The sequence below is a fragment of the Haliotis rufescens genome, unplaced genomic scaffold (genome assembly GCF_023055435.1).
Source record: "Haliotis rufescens isolate VD_foot unplaced genomic scaffold, xgHalRufe1.0.p SCAF_7, whole genome shotgun sequence".
Lineage (NCBI taxonomy): Eukaryota > Metazoa > Mollusca > Gastropoda > Lepetellida > Haliotidae > Haliotis > Haliotis rufescens.
In genome coordinates this window covers 22,096,994-22,115,940 of record NW_025964361.1, presented here as the reverse complement: position 1 = coordinate 22,115,940, position 18,947 = coordinate 22,096,994, and the positions used below count along the sequence as shown (strand labels likewise).

At 43.6% G+C, this 18,947-nt stretch overlaps 1 protein-coding gene across 1 annotated transcript in view; it reads left to right on the top strand.

Moving 5' to 3' along the window:
• LOC124139862 (gamma-aminobutyric acid type B receptor subunit 2-like) overlaps positions 1-18,947 on the top strand; it is a 161,156-nt gene that overhangs the window by 91,677 nt on the left and 50,532 nt on the right. The window contains exon 2 of the mRNA XM_048388273.1: positions 38-175. Coding sequence (XP_048244230.1) covers positions 38-175 — 138 coding nt within the window. The remainder of the gene's footprint in view (positions 1-37; positions 176-18,947) is intronic.

The following is an 18,947-nucleotide window of genomic DNA, read 5'->3' as shown; positions in this document are numbered from 1 at the left end:
GTCCCCAGTAAATGTCAATCAATATTTGTTGTTCCAGTGTGACCCCGGTATTGGAACCGATGCCTTCTATGACCTGATATATCGGAAACCCAAGATGACTATGGTTATGGGGAGCGCCTGTACAGAGGTCACTAAGATACTCGCCGAAATAGTGCCTTACTGGAATCTCATCCTTGTGAGTATTATGAAGCCTAAAAAACAAGGCCACACACACATGTTCACAAAGTAGCAACACGATCAACTTCGGATAAAACGAATTCGGATATAGTTCCGTCAACCTCTTATATGACGAACTCCACGTGATCCTCAAAATAATAATATTTACCATGCATACCTTGGGATTACATTTTGGCTGGGCCTGTCATATATTCGTTATATCCGTCTTTCGTTATATCCTTAGTTTACGGGTAGCCTAGTGGTAAAAGCGTTCGCTCGTCACGCCGAAGACCCGGGTTCGATTCCCGACATGGGTACAGTGTGTGAAGCCCATATCTGGTGTCCCCCGCCGTGATATTGCTGGAATATTGCTAAAAGCAATACTCACTTACTCCTTAGTTTGTCAAGGGTTACAACGACTCGTATTAAAATTCAGGAACAGCAGTAACTAATGTTATATTTGTTTCGATCACCTGAAGGAAGAATGTTGGATGGCAACTGTTCTCAATGAAATCAGAAGTTCGTTTTATCCGGAGATCGTGATAGCCGGAGTTCACTTATAATGAGTTACAAATGATGCGATACATATTTGACACTTGCGGTGCAGCTGCCCTCGCCAACTGCTGACGTTTCCTTTACCCGGTGATTTCAACGGCTCCCATAATTCAGTCGTATAAAAAATCCTTAGTTTCACCCACGGCTCAATGATAAGACTGCCATTTAGCCCCCAGGATTGCCTCTCAGCGGAGGTGTCGTTATCGGCGTACAAGTAGAATGGAATGCCTACTTTGATATTGATTGCCGTAGATCTTTTCTGAGACCAATGTATACTTGGGGGGAAATAACTTTTTTCGTAAACATGCGTCTGGAACAGAACTTAGAGTAATTTTAATTAATTTGTAGTCGTCTTTTTTAATCATGCACATTATATATGATCAAGCAGTAAAGGAGTGAATAACGCCGTGCTCCATTATTTCCTATTGGCTACCAATTTGATGAAATTAACTAAAGGCTCTCTGGCTTGTATGATGCATGTCATCGTATCCCCAGTGCGAAGATCGATGCTCGTGATGTCAGTCACTAGATTGTCTGATCCAGACCCCTTTTTTACCCACCGCCGTCTAAGTTCCGCGTTAAACAACATACAAACCTCACCGATCCTACAACTGGCGACTGCGTCGTTCACAAGCTTCTAAAACGTACCCTTATGATAGCTACATGATACCGACAGACGCCTGGTGGAAGTGATAATTTGACAGATACAGGATGGAACTGACAGATTCTTGACCCGTGAAGATCCGGGATAAATAGGTCTTCATGCTTGCCGGAAAAGGCGACTATGCTTGTCGTAAGAGGCAACTAACGGCATCGTGTGGTCAGACTCGCCGACTTGGTTGATGCATGTCATCGTATCCCCAGTGCGTAGATAGATGCTCGTGAAGTCAATCACTGGATTGTATGGTCTCGATTATTTACAGACCGCCGTCATAAAGCTGTAATATTGCTGATCGCGGCGTCATCATCATCATCTGACAGATACTTAATGGCACTGAGAAACTCTTGACGCAAATGAAAAATACTTGATGGAACTGACAGATACGTGATGGAATTAATGGACGCCTGATGCACCTGAAAGACGCTTGATGGAACTGTGAAACGCTTGATGCAGCTGATAGATACATTGATGGAACTGACAGACGCTTGATGGAACTGTGAAACGCTTGATGCATCTGATAGATACATTGATCGAACTGACAGACGCTTGATGGAACTGTGAAACGCTTGATGCATCTGATAGATACAATGATGGAACTGACAGACGCTTGATGGAACTGTGAAACTCTTCTTGCAGCTGAAAGATACAATCATGGAACTGACAGACGCTTGATGGAACTGTGAAACTCTTGATGCAGCTGAAAGATACATTGATGGAACTGACGGACGCCTGATGGAACTGACAGACGCTTGATGGAACTGTGAAACGCTTGATGCAGCTGAAAGATACATTGATGGAACTGACAGACGCTTGATGGAACTGTGAAACGCTTGATGCAGCTGAAAGATACATTGATGGAACTGAGAGACGCTTGATGGAACTGTGAAACTCTTGATGCAGCTGAAAGATACATTGGTGGAACTGACAGACGCTTGATGGAACTGTGAAACGCTTGATGCAGCTGAAAGATACATTGATGGAACTGACAGACGCTTGATGGAACTGTGAAATTCTTCTTGCAGCTGAAAGATACAATGATGGAACTGACAGACGCTTGATGGAACTGTGAAACTCTTGATGCAGCTGAAAGATACATTGATGGAACTGACGGACGCCTGATGGAACTGACAGACGCTTGATGGAACTGTGAAACGCTTGATGCAGCTGAAAGATACATTGATGGAACTGACAGACGCTTGATGGAACTGTGAAACGCTTGATGCATCTGAAAGATACATTGATGGAACTGAGAGACGCTTGATGGAACGGTGAAACTCTTGATGCAGCTGAAAGATACATTGGTGGAACTGACAGACGCTTGATGGAACTGTGAAACGCTTGATGCAGGTGAAAGATACATTGATGGAACTGACAGACGCTTGATGGAACTGTGAAACGCTTGATGCATCTGATAGATACATTGATGGAACTGACAGACGCTTGATGGAACTGTGAAACGCTTGATGCATCTGATAGATACATTGATGGAACTGACAGACGCTTGATGGAACTGTGAAAATCTTCTTGCAGCTGAAAGATACAATGATGGAACTGACAGACGCTTGATGGAACTGTGAAACTCTTGATGCAGCTGAAAGATACATTGATGGAACTGACGGACGCCTGATGGAACTGACAGACGCTTGATGCAGCTGAAAGATACATTGATGGAACTGACAGACGCTTGATGGAACTGTGAAACGCTTGATGCAGCTGAAAGATACATTGATGGAACTGAGAGACGCTTGATGGAACTGTGAAACTCTTGATGCAGCTGAAAGATACATTGATGGAACTGACAGACGCGTGATGGAACTGTGAAACGCTTGATGCAGCTGAAAGATACATTGATGGAACTGAGAGACGCTTGATGGAAAAGTGAAACTCTTGATGCAGGTGAAAGATACATTGATGGAACTGACAGACGCTTGATGGAACTGTGAAACGCTTGATGCAGCTGAAAGATACATTGATGGAACTGACAGACGCCTGATGGAACTGTGAAACGCTTGATGCAGCTGAAAGATACATTGGTGGAACTGACAGACGCTTGATGGAACTGTGAAACTCTTGATGCAGGTGAAAGATACATTGATGCCCCTGACAGACGCTTGATGGAACTGTGAAACGCTTGATGCATCTGATAGATACATTTATGGAACTGACAGACGCTTGATGGAACTGTGAAACTCTTGACGCAGCTGAAAAATACATTGATGGAACTGACAGACGCTTGATGGATCTGTGAAACGCTTCTTGCAGCTAAAAGATACATTAATGGAACTGATAGACGCTTGATGGAATTGTGAAACTCTTGATGCATCTGAAAGATACATTGATGGAACTGACAGACGCTTGATGGAACTGTGAAACGCTTGATGCAGCTGAAAGATACATTGATGGAACTGACAGACGCTTGATGGAACTGTGAAACTCTTCTTGCAGCTGAAAGATACAATGATGGAACTGACAGACGCTTGATGGAACTGTGAAACTCTTGATGCAGCTGAAAGATACATTGATGGAACTGACGGACGCCTGATGGAACTGACAGACGCTTGATGCAGCTGAAAGATACATTGATGGAACTGACAGACGCTTGATGGAACTGTGAAAAGCTTGATGCAGCTGAAAGATACATTGATGGAACTGAGAGACGCTTGATGGAACTGTGAAACTCTTGATGCAGCTGAAAGATACATTGATGGAACTGACAGACGCGTGATGGAACTGTGAAACGCTTGATGCAGCTGAAAGATACATTGATGGAACTGAGAGACGCTTGATGGAACTGTGAAACGCTTGATGCAGGTGAAAGATACATTGATGGAACTGACAGACGATTGATGGAACTGTGAAACGCTTGATGCAGCTGAAAGATACATTGATGGAACTGACAGACGCCTGATGGAACTGTGAAACGCTTGATGCAGCTGAAAGATACATTGGTGGAACTGACAGACGCTTGATGGAACTGTGAAACTCTTGATGCAGATGAAAGATACATTGATGCCCCTGACAGACGCTTGATGGAACTGTGAAACGCTTGATGCATCTGATAGATACATTTATGGAACTGACAGACGCTTGATGGAACTGTGAAACTCTTGACGCAGCTGAAAAATACATTGATGGAACTGACAGACGCTTGATGGATCTGTGAAACGCTTCTTGCAGCTAAAAGATACATTAATGGAACTGATAGACGCTTGATGGATCTGTGAAATTCTTGACGCAGCTGAAAGATACATTGATGGAACTGACGTACCCCTGATGGAGCTGTGAAACTCTTGAAGCAGCTGAAAGATACATTGATGGAACTGATAGACGCTTGATGGAACTGTGAAACGCTTGATGCAGCTGAAAGATACATTGATGGAACTGACGGACGCCTGATGGAACTGTGAAACTCTTGATGCAGCTGAAAGATACATTGATGGAACTGACAAACGCTTGATGGAACTGTGAAACGCTTCATGCAGCTGAAAGATACATTGATGGAACTGACAGACGCTTGATGAAACTGTTAAACTCTTGACGCATCTGAAAGATACATTGATGGAACTGACTGAGGCCTGATGGAACTGTGAAACTCTTGATGCGGCTGAAAGATACATTGATGAAACTGACTGAGGCCTGATGGAACTGTGAAACTCTTGACGCATCTGAAAGATACATTCATGGACGGTCAGACGCTTGATGGAACTGTGAAACTCTTCATGCAGCTGAAAGATACATTGATGGAACTGACAGACGTTTGATTGAACTGTGAAACTCTTGATGCAGCTGAAAGACACATTGATGGAACTGACAGACGCTTGATGGAACTGTGAAACGCTTGGTGCATCTGATAGGTACATTGATGGAACTGACGGACGCCTGATGGAACTGTGAAACTCTTGTCGCAGCTGAAAGATACATTGATGGAACTGACAGACGTTTGATTGAACTGTGAAACTCTTGATGCAGCTGAAAGACACATTGATGGAACTGACAGACGCTTGATGGAACTGTGAAACGCTTGGTGCATCTGATAGGTACATTGATGGAACTGACAGACGCTTGATGGATCTGTGAAACGCTTCTTGCAGCTGAAAGATACATTGATGGAACTGACAGACGCTTGATGGATCTGTGAAACGTTTCTTGCAGCTGAAAGATACATTGATGGAACTGATAGACGCTTGATTGAACTAACAGACGCCTGATGGAACTGATAGACGCTTGATGGAACTGTGAAACTCTTGGCGTATCTGAAAGATACATTGATGGAACTGACAGACGCTTGATGGAACTGTGAAACGCTTGGTGCATCTGATAGGTACATTGATGGAACTGACAGACGCTTGATGGATCTGTGAAACGCTTCTTGCAGCTGAAAGATACATTGATGGAACTGACAGACGCTTGATGGATCTGTGAAACGCTTCTTGCAGCCGAAAGATACATTGATGGAACTGATAGACGCTTGATTGAACTAACAGACGCCTGATGGAACTGACAGACGCTTGATGGAACTGTGAAACTCTTGGCGTATCTGAAAGATACATTGATGGAACTGATAGACGCTTGATGGAACTGTGAAACGCTTCTTGCAGCTGAAAGATACATTGATGGAACTGACAGACACTTGATGGATCTGTGAAACGCTTCTTGCAGCTGAAAGATACATTGATGGAACTGATAGACGCTTGATGGAACTGACAGACGCCTGATGGAACTGATAGACGCTTGAAGGAACCGTGAAACTCTTGGCGTATCTGAAAGATACATTGTTGGAACTGACAGACGATTGATGGAACTTTGAAACTCTTGACGTATCTGAAAGATACATTGATGTAACTGACAGAAGCTTGATGGAACTTTGAAACACTTGACGCATCTGAAAGATACATTGATGGACGGTCAGACGCTTGATGGAACTGTGAAACGCTTGATGCAGCTGAAAGATACATTGATGGAACTGACAGACGCCTGATGGAACTGTGAAACTCTTGATGCAGCTGAAAGATACATTGATGGAACTGACAAACGCTTGATGGAACTGTGAAACGCTTCATGCAGCTGAAAGATACATTAATGGAACTGATAGACGCTTGATGGAACTGTGAAATTCTTGACGCAGCTGAAAGATACATTGATGGAACTGACGTACCCCTGATGGAGCTGTGAAACTCTTGAAGCAGCTGAAAGATACATTGATGGAACTGATAGACGCTTGATGGAACTGTGAAACGCTTGATGCAGCTGAAAGATACATTGATGGAACTGACGGACGCCTGATGGAACTGTGAAACTCTTGATGCAGCTGAAAGATACATTGATGGAACTGACAAACGCTTGATGGAACTGTGAAACGCTTCATGCAGCTGAAAGATACATTGATGGAACTGACAGACGTTTGATGAAACTGTTAAACTCTTGACGCATCTGAAAGATACATTGATGGAACTGACTGAGGCCTGATGGAACTGTGAAACTCTTGATGCGGCTGAAAGATACATTGATGAAACTGACTGAGGCCTGATGGAACTGTGAAACTCTTGACGCATCTGAAAGATACATTCATGGACGGTCAGACGCTTGATGGAACTGTGAAACTCTTCATGCAGCTGAAAGATACATTGATGGAACTGACAGACGTTTGATTGAACTGTGAAACTCTTGATGCAGCTGAAAGACACATTGATGGAACTGACAGACGCTTGATGGAACTGTGAAACGCTTGGTGCATCTGATAGGTACATTGATGGAACTGACGGACGCCTGATGGAACTGTGAAACTCTTGTCGCAGCTGAAAGATACATTGATGGAACTGACAGACGTTTGATTGAACTGTGAAACTCTTGATGCAGCTGAAAGACACATTGATGGAACTGACAGACGCTTGATGGAACTGTGAAACGCTTGGTGCATCTGATAGGTACATTGATGGAACTGACAGACGCTTGATGGATCTGTGAAACGCTTCTTGCAGCTGAAAGATACATTGATGGAACTGACAGACGCTTGATGGATCTGTGAAACGTTTCTTGCAGCTGAAAGATACATTGATGGAACTGATAGACGCTTGATTGAACTAACAGACGCCTGATGGAACTGATAGACGCTTGATGGAACTGTGAAACTCTTGGCGTATCTGAAAGATACATTGATGGAACTGACAGACGCTTGATGGAACTGTGAAACGCTTGGTGCATCTGATAGGTACATTGATGGAACTGACAGACGCTTGATGGATCTGTGAAACGCTTCTTGCAGCTGAAAGATACATTGATGGAACTGACAGACGCTTGATGGATCTGTGAAACGCTTCTTGCAGCCGAAAGATACATTGATGGAACTGATAGACGCTTGATTGAACTAACAGACGCCTGATGGAACTGACAGACGCTTGATGGAACTGTGAAACTCTTGGCGTATCTGAAAGATACATTGATGGAACTGATAGACGCTTGATGGAACTGTGAAACGCTTCTTGCAGCTGAAAGATACATTGATGGAACTGACAGACACTTGATGGATCTGTGAAACGCTTCTTGCAGCTGAAAGATACATTGATGGAACTGATAGACGCTTGATGGAACTGACAGACGCCTGATGGAACTGATAGACGCTTGAAGGAACCGTGAAACTCTTGGCGTATCTGAAAGATACATTGTTGGAACTGACAGACGATTGATGGAACTTTGAAACTCTTGACGTATCTGAAAGATACATTGATGTAACTGACAGAAGCTTGATGGAACTTTGAAACACTTGACGCATCTGAAAGATACATTGATGGACGGTCAGACGCTTGATGGAACTGTGAAACGCTTGATGCAGCTGAAAGATACATTGATGGAACTGACAGACGCCTGATGGAACTGTGAAACTCTTGATGCAGCTGAAAGATACATTGATGGAACTGACAAACGCTTGATGGAACTGTGAAACGCTTCATGCAGCTGAAAGATACATTGATGGAACTGACAGACGCTTGATGAAACTGTTAAACTCTTGACGCATCTGAAAGATACATTGATGGAACTGACTGAGGCCTGATGGAACTGTGAAACTCTTGATGCGGCTGAAAGATACATTGATGAAACTGACTGAGGCCTGATGGAACTGTGAAACTCTTGACGCATCTGAAAGATACATTCATGGACGGTCAGACGCTTGATGGAACTGTGAAACTCTTCATGCAGCTGAAAGATACATTGGTGGAACTGACGGACGCCTGATGGAACTGTGAAACTCTTGTCGCAGCTGAAAGATACATTGATGGAACTGACAGACGTTTGATTGAACTGTGAAACTCTTGATGCAGCTGAAAGACACATTGATGGAACTGACAGACGCTTGATGGATCTGTGAAACGCTTCTTGCAGCTGAAAGATACATTGATGGAACTGACAGACGCTTGATGGATCTGTGAAACGTTTCTTGCAGCTGAAAGATACATTGATGGAACTGATAGACGCTTGATTGAACTAACAGACGCCTGATGGAACTGATAGACGCTTGATGGAACTGTGAAACTCTTGGCGTATCTGAAAGATACATTGATGGAACTGATAGACGCTTGATGGAACTGTGAAACGCTTGGTGCATCTGATAGGTACATTGATGGAACTGACAGACGCTTGATGGATCTGTGAAACGCTTCTTGCAGCTGAAAGATACATTGATGGAACTGACAGACGCTTGATGGATCTGTGAAACGTTTTTTGCAGCCGAAAGATACATTGATGGAACTGATAGACGCTTGATTGAACTAACAGACGCCTGATGGAACTGATAGACGCTTGATGGAACTGTGAAACTCTTGGCGTATCTGAAAGATACATTGATGGAACTGACTGAGGCCTGATGGAACTGTGAAACTCTTGACGCATCTGAAAGGTACATTGATGGAACTGACTGAGGCCTGATGGAACTGTGAAACTCTTGATGCGGCTGAAAGATACATTGATGAAACTGACTGAGGCCTGATGGAACTGTGAAACTCTTGACGCATCTGAAAGATACATTCATGGACGGTCAGACGCTTGACGGAACTGTGGAACTCTTCATGCAGCTGAAAGATACATTGATGGAACTGACGGACGCCTGATGGAACTGACAGACGCTTGATGGAACTGTGAAACGCTTGATGCAGCTGAAAGATACATTGATGGAACTGACAGACGCTTGATGGAACTGTGAAACGCTTGATGCAGCTGAAAGATACATTGATGGAACTGAGAGACGCTTGATGGAACTGTGAAACTCTTGATGCAGCTGAAAGATACATTGGTGGAACTGACAGACGCTTGATGGAACTGTGAAACGCTTGATGCAGCTGAAAGATACATTGATGGAACTGACAGACGCTTGATGGAACTGTGAAATTCTTCTTGCAGCTGAAAGATACAATGATGGAACTGACAGACGCTTGATGGAACTGTGAAACTCTTGATGCAGCTGAAAGATACATTGATGGAACTGACGGACGCCTGATGGAACTGACAGACGCTTGATGGAACTGTGAAACGCTTGATGCAGCTGAAAGATACATTGATGGAACTGACAGACGCTTGATGGAACTGTGAAACGCTTGATGCATCTGAAAGATACATTGATGGAACTGAGAGACGCTTGATGGAACTGTGAAACTCTTGATGCAGCTGAAAGATACATTGGTGGAACTGACAGACGCTTGATGGAACTGTGAAACGCTTGATGCAGGTGAAAGATACATTGATGGAACTGACAGACGCTTGATGGAACTGTGAAACGCTTGATGCATCTGATAGATACATTGATGGAACTGACAGACGCTTGATGGAACTGTGAAACGCTTGATGCATCTGATAGATACATTGATGGAACTGACAGACGCTTGATGGAACTGTGAAACTCTTCTTGCAGCTGAAAGATACAATGATGGAACTGACAGACGCCTGATGGAACTGTGAAACTCTTGACGCATCTGAAAGATACATTGATGGAACTGAGAGACGCTTGATGGAACTGTGAAACTCTTGATGCAGCTGAAAGATACATTGGTGGAACTGACAGACGCTTGATGGAACTGTGAAACGCTTGATGCAGGTGAAAGATACATTGATGGAACTGACAGACGCTTGATGGAACTGTGAAACGCTTGATGCATCTGATAGATACATTGATGGAACTGACAGACGCTTGATGGAACTGTGAAACGCTTGATGCATCTGATAGATACATTGATGGAACTGACAGACGCTTGATGGAACTGTGAAACTCTTCTTGCAGCTGAAAGATACAATGATGGAACTGACAGACGCTTGATGGAACTGTGAAACTCTTCATGCAGCTGAAAGATACATTGGTGGAACTGACGGACGCCTGATGGAACTGTGAAACTCTTGTCGCAGCTGAAAGATACATTGATGGAACTGACAGACGTTTGATTGAACTGTGAAACTCTTGATGCAGCTGAAAGACACATTGATGGAACTGACAGACGCTTGATGGAACTGTGAAACGCTTGGTGCATCTGATAGGTACATTGATGGAACTGACAGACGCTTGATGGATCTGTGAAACGCTTCTTGCAGCTGAAAGATACATTGATGGAACTGACAGACGCTTGATGGATCTGTGAAACGTTTCTTGCAGCTGAAAGATACATTGATGGAACTGATAGACGCTTGATTGAACTAACAGACGCCTGATGGAACTGATAGACGCTTGATGGAACTGTGAAACTCTTGGCGTATCTGAAAGATACATTGATGGAACTGATAGACGCTTGATGGAACTGTGAAACGCTTGGTGCATCTGATAGGTACATTGATGGAACTGACAGACGCTTGATGGATCTGTGAAACGCTTCTTGCAGCTGAAAGATACATTGATGGAACTGACAGACGCTTGATGGATCTGTGAAACGTTTTTTGCAGCCGAAAGATACATTGATGGAACTGATAGACGCTTGATTGAACTAACAGACGCCTGATGGAACTGATAGACGCTTGATGGAACTGTGAAACTCTTGGCGTATCTGAAAGATACAATGATGGAACTGACAGACGCCTGATGGAACTGTGAAACTCTTGACGCATCTGAAAGATACATTCATGGACGGTCAGACGCCTGATGGAACTGTGAAACTCTTGACGCATCTGAAAGGTACATTGATGGAACTGACTGAGGCCTGATGGAACTGTGAAACTCTTGATGCGGCTGAAAGATACATTGATGAAACTGACTGAGGCCTGATGGAACTGTGAAACTCTTGACGCATCTGAAAGATACATTCATGGACGGTCAGACGCTTGATGGAACTGTGGAACTCTTCATGCAGCTGAAAGATACATTGATGGAACTGACGGACGCCTGATGGAACTGTGAAACTCTTGTCGCAGCTGAAAGATACATTGATGGAACTGACAGACGCCTGATGGAACTGACAGACGCTTGATGGAACTGTGAAACGCTTGATGCAGCTGAAAGATACATTGATGGAACTGACAGACGCTTGATGGAACTGTGAAACGCTTGATGCAGCTGAAAGATACATTGATGGAACTGAGAGACGCTTGATGGAACTGTGAAACTCTTGATGCAGCTGAAAGATACATTGGTGGAACTGACAGACGCTTGATGGAACTGTGAAACGCTTGATGCAGCTGAAAGATACATTGATGGAACTGACAGACGCTTGATGGAACTGTGAAATTCTTCTTGCAGCTGAAAGATACAATGATGGAACTGACAGACGCTTGATGGAACTGTGAAACTCTTGATGCAGCTGAAAGATACATTGGTGGAACTGACGGACGCCTGATGGAACTGACAGACGCTTGATGGAACTGTGAAACTCTTGATGCAGCTGAAAGATACATTGATGGAACTGACAGACGCTTGATGGAACTGTGAAACGCTTGATGCATCTGAAAGATACATTGATGGAACTGAGAGACGCTTGATGGAACTGTGAAACTCTTGATGCAGCTGAAAGATACATTGGTGGAACTGACAGACGCTTGATGGAACTGTGAAACGCTTGATGCAGGTGAAAGATACATTGATGGAACTGACAGACGCTTGATGGAACTGTGAAACGCTTGATGCATCTGATAGATACATTGATGGAACTGACAGACGCTTGATGGAACTGTGAAACGCTTGATGCATCTGATAGATACATTGATGGAACTGACAGACGCTTGATGGAACTGTGAAACTCTTCTTGCAGCTGAAAGATACAATGATGGAACTGACAGACGCTTGATGGAACTGTGAAACTCTTGATGCAGCTGAAAGATACATTGATGGAACTGACGGACGCCTGATGGAACTGACAGACGCTTGATGCAGCTGAAAGATACATTGATGGAACTGACAGACGCTTGATGGAACTGTGAAACGCTTGATGCAGCTGAAAGATACATTGATGGAACTGAGAGACGCTTGATGGAACTGTGAAACGCTTGATGCAGGTGAAAGATACATTGATGGAACTGACAGACGCTTGATGGAACTGTGAAACGCTTGATGCAGCTGAAAGATACATTGATGGAACTGACAGACGCCTGATGGAACTGTGAAACGCTTGATGCAGCTGAAAGATACATTGGTGGAACTGACAGACGCTTGATGGAACTGTGAAACTCTTGATGCAGATGAAAGATACATTGATGCCCCTGACAGACGCTTGATGGAACTGTGAAACGCTTGATGCATCTGATAGATACATTTATGGAACTGACAGACGCTTGATGGAACTGTGAAACTCTTGACGCAGCTGAAAAATACATTGATGGAACTGACAGACGCTTGATGGATCTGTGAAAGCTTCTTGCAGCTAAAAGATACATTAATGGAACTGATACACGCTTGATGGAATTGTGAAACTCTTGATGCATCTGAAAGATACATTGATGGAACTGACAGACGCTTGATGGAACTGTGAAACGCTTGATGCAGCTGAAAGATACATTGATGGAACTGACAGACGCGTGATGGAACTGTGAAACTCTTGACGTATCTGAAAGATACATTGATGGAACTGACAGACGCGTGATGGAACTGTGAAACGCTTGACGCAGCTGAAAGATACATTGATGGAACTGATAGACGCTTGATGGAACTGTGAAACTCTTGACGTATCTGAAAGATACATTGATGGAACTGACAGACGCTTGATGGAACTGTGAAACGCTTGATGCATCTGATAGATACATTGATGGAACTGACAGACGCTTTATGGAACTGTGAAACGCTTCTTGCAGCAGAGAGATACATTGATGGAACTGACAGACGCTTGATGGTACTTTGAAACTCTTGATGCAGCTGAAAGATACATTGATGGAACTGACAGACGCTTGATAGAACTGTGAAACTCTTGATGCATCTGAAAGATACATTGAGGGAACTGACAGACGCTTGATGGAACTGTGAAACGCTTGATGCATCTGATAGATACATTGATGGAACTGACAGACGCTTGATGGAACTGTGAAACTCTTCTTGCAGCTGAAAGATACAATGATGGAACTGACAGACGCTTGATGGAACTGTGAAACTCTTGATGCAGCTGAAAATACATTGATGGAACTGAGAGACGCTTGATGGAACTGTGAAACTCTTGATGCAACTGAAAGATACATTGATGGAACTGACAGACGCGTGATGGAACTGTGAAACGCTTGATGCAGCTGAAAGATACAATGATGGAACTGACAGACGCTTGATGGAACTGTGAAACTCTTGATGCAGCTGAAAGATACATTGATGGAACTGACGGACGCCTGATGGAACTGACAGACGCTTGATGCAGCTGAAAGATACATTGATGGAACTGACAGACGCTTGATGGAACTGTGAAACGCTTGATGCAGCTGAAAGATACATTGATGGAACTGAGAGACGCTTGATGGAACTGTGAAACTCTTGATGCAGCTGAAAGATACATTGATGGAACTGACAGACGCGTGATGGAACTGTGAAACGCTTGATGCAGCTGAAAGATACATTGATGGAACTGAGAGACGCTTGATGGAACTGTGAAACGCTTGATGCAGGTGAAAGATACATTGATGGAACTGACAGACGCTTGATGGAACTGTGAAACGCTTGATGCAGCTGAAAGATACATTGATGGAACTGACAGACGCCTGATGGAACTGTGAAACGCTTGATGCAGCTGAAAGATACATTGGTGGAACTGACAGACGCTTGATGGAACTGTGAAACTCTTGATGCAGATGAAAGATACATTGATGCCCCTGACAGACGCTTGATGGAACTGTGAAACGCTTGATGCATCTGATAGATACATTTATGGAACTGACAGACGCTTGATGGAACTGTGAAACTCTTGACGCAGCTGAAAAATACATTGATGGAACTGACAGACGCTTGATGGATCTGTGAAACGCTTCTTGCAGCTAAAAGATACATTAATGGAACTGATAGACGCTTGATGGAACTGTGAAATTCTTGACGCAGCTGAAAGATACATTGATGGAACTGACGTACCCCTGATGGAGCTGTGAAACTCTTGAAGCAGCTGAAAGATACATTGATGGAACTGATAGACGCTTGATGGAACTGTGAAACGCTTGATGCAGCTGAAAGATACATTGATGGAACTGACGGACGCCTGATGGAACTGTGAAACTCTTGATGCAGCTGAAAGATACATTGATGGAACTGACAAACGCTTGATGGAACTGTGAAACGCTTCATGCAGCTGAAAGATACATTGATGGAACTGACAGACGTTTGATGAAACTGTTAAACTCTTGACGCATCTGAAAGATACATTGATGGAACTGACTGAGGCCTGATGGAACTGTGAAACTCTTGATGCGGCTGAAAGATACATTGATGAAACTGACTGAGGCCTGATGGAACTGTGAAACTCTTGACGCATCTGAAAGATACATTCATGGACGGTCAGACGCTTGATGGAACTGTGAAACTCTTCATGCAGCTGAAAGATACATTGATGGAACTGACAGACGTTTGATTGAACTGTGAAACTCTTGATGCAGCTGAAAGACACATTGATGGAACTGACAGACGCTTGATGGAACTGTGAAACGCTTGGTGCATCTGATAGGTACATTGATGGAACTGACGGACGCCTGATGGAACTGTGAAACTCTTGTCGCAGCTGAAAGATACATTGATGGAACTGACAGACGTTTGATTGAACTGTGAAACTCTTGATGCAGCTGAAAGACACATTGATGGAACTGACAGACGCTTGATGGAACTGTGAAACGCTTGGTGCATCTGATAGGTACATTGATGGAACTGACAGACGCTTGATGGATCTGTGAAACGCTTCTTGCAGCTGAAAGATACATTGATGGAACTGACAGACGCTTGATGGATCTGTGAAACGTTTCTTGCAGCTGAAAGATACATTGATGGAACTGATAGACGCTTGATTGAACTAACAGACGCCTGATGGAACTGATAGACGCTTGATGGAACTGTGAAACTCTTGGCGTATCTGAAAGATACATTGATGGAACTGACAGACGCTTGATGGAACTGTGAAACGCTTGGTGCATCTGATAGGTACATTGATGGAACTGACAGACGCTTGATGGATCTGTGAAACGCTTCTTGCAGCTGAAAGATACATTGATGGAACTGACAGACGCTTGATGGATCTGTGAAACGCTTCTTGCAGCCGAAAGATACATTGATGGAACTGATAGACGCTTGATTGAACTAACAGACGCCTGATGGAACTGATAGACGCTTGATGGAACTGTGAAACTCTTGGCGTATCTGAAAGATACATTGATGGAACTGATAGACGCTTGATGGAACTGTGAAACGCTTCTTGCAGCTGAAAGATACATTGATGGAACTGACAGACACTTGATGGATCTGTGAAACGCTTCTTGCAGCTGAAAGATACATTGATGGAACTGATAGACGCTTGATGGAACTGACAGACGCCTGATGGAACTGATAGACGCTTGAAGGAACCGTGAAACTCTTGGCGTATCTGAAAGATACATTGTTGGAACTGACAGACGATTGATGGAACTTTGAAACTCTTGACGTATCTGAAAGATACATTGATGTAACTGACAGAAGCTTGATGGAACTTTGAAACACTTGACGCATCTGAAAGATACATTGATGGACGGTCAGACGCTTGATGGAACTGTGAAACGCTTGATGCAGCTGAAAGATACATTGATGGAACTGACAGACGCCTGATGGAACTGTGAAACTCTTGATGCAGCTGAAAGATACATTGATGGAACTGACAAACGCTTGATGGAACTGTGAAACGCTTCATGCAGCTGAAAGATACATTGATGGAACTGACAGACGCTTGATGAAACTGTTAAACTCTTGACGCATCTGAAAGATACATTGATGGAACTGACTGAGGCCTGATGGAACTGTGAAACTCTTGATGCGGCTGAAAGATACATTGATGAAACTGACTGAGGCCTGATGGAACTGTGAAACTCTTGACGCATCTGAAAGATACATTCATGGACGGTCAGACGCTTGATGGAACTGTGAAACGCTTGGTGCATCTGATAGGTACATTGATGGAACTGACAGACGCTTGATGGATCTGTGAAACGCTTCTTGCAGCTGAAAGATACATTGATGGAACTGACAGACGCTTGATGGAACTGTGAAACGCTTGGTGCATCTGATAGGTACATTGATGGAACTGACAGACGCTTGATGGATCTGTGAAACGCTTCTTGCAGCTGAAAGATACATTGATGGAACTGACAGACGCTTGATGGATCTGTGAAACGTTTTTTGCAGCCGAAAGATACATTGATGGAACTGATAGACGCTTGATTGAACTAACAGACGCCTGATGGAACTGATAGACGCTTGATGGAACTGTGAAACTCTTGGCGTATCTGAAAGATACATTGATGGAACTGACTGAGGCCTGATGGAACTGTGAAACTCTTGACGCATCTGAAAGATACATTCATGGAACTGACTGAGGCCTGATGGAACTGTGAAACTCTTGATGCGGCTGAAAGATACATTGATGAAACTGACTGAGGCCTGATGGAACTGTGAAACTCTTGACGCATCTGAAAGATACATTCATGGACGGTCAGACGCTTGATGGAACTGTGGAACTCTTCATGCAGCTGAAAGATACATTGATGGAACTGACGGACGCCTGATGGAACTGTGAAACTCTTGTCGCAGCTGAAAGATACATTGATGGAACTGACAGACGTTTGATTGAACTGTGAAACTCTTGATGCAGCTGAAAGACACATTGATGGAACTGACAGACGCTTGATGGAACTGTGAAACGCTTGGTGCATCTGATAGGTACATTGATGGAACTGACAGACGCTTGATGGATCTGTGAAACGCTTCTTGCAGCTGAAAGATACATTGATGGAACTGACAGACGCTTGATGGATCTGTGAAACGTTTCTTGCAGCTGAAAGATACATTGATGGAACTGATAGACGCTTGATTGAACTAACAGACGCCTGATGGAACTGATAGACGCTTGATGGAACTGTGAAACTCTTGGCGTATCTGAAAGATACATTGATGGAACTGATAGACGCTTGATGGAACTGTGAAACGCTTGGTGCATCTGATAGGTACATTGATGGAACTGACAGACGCTTGATGGATCTGTGAAACGCTTCATGCAGCTGAAAGATACATTGATGGAACTGACAGACGCTTGATGGATCTGTGAAACGTTTTTTGCAGCCGAAAGATACATTGATGGAACTGATAGACGCTTGATTGAACTAACAGACGCCTGATGGAACTGATAGACGCTTGATGGAACTGTGAAACTCTTGGCGTATCTGAAAGATACATTGATGGAACTGATAGACGCTTGATGGAACTGTGAAACGCTTGATGCAGCTGAAAGATACATTGATGGAACTGACAGACACTTGATGGATCTGTGAAACGCTTCTTGCAGCTGAAAGATACATTGATGGAACTGATAGACGCTTGATGGAACTGACAGACGCCTGATGGAACTGATAGACGCTTGATGGAACTGTGAAACTCTTGGCGTATCTGAAAGATACATTGTTGGAACTGACAGACGATTGATGGAACTTTGAAACTCTTGACGTATCTGAAAGATACATTGATGTAACTGACAGAAGCTTGATGGAACTTTGAAACACTTGACGCATCTGAAAGATACATTGATGGACGGTCAGACGCTTGATGGAACTGTGAAACTCTTCATGCAGCTGAAAGATACATTGATGGAACTGACAGACGCTTGATGGAACTGTGAAATTCTTGACGCATCTGAAAGATACATTGATGGAACTGACGTACCCCTGATGGAGCTGTGAAACTCTTGAAGCAGCTGAAAGATACATTGATGGAACTGACGGACGCTTGATGGAACGGTGAAACGCTTGATGCAGCTGAAAGATACATTGATGGAACTTACGGACGCCTGATGGAACTGTGAAACTCTTGATGCAGCTGAAAGATACATTGATGGAACTGACAAACGCTTGATGGAACTGTGAAACGCTTCATGCAGCTGAAAGATACATTGATGGAACTGACAGACGCTTGATGAAACTGTTAAAC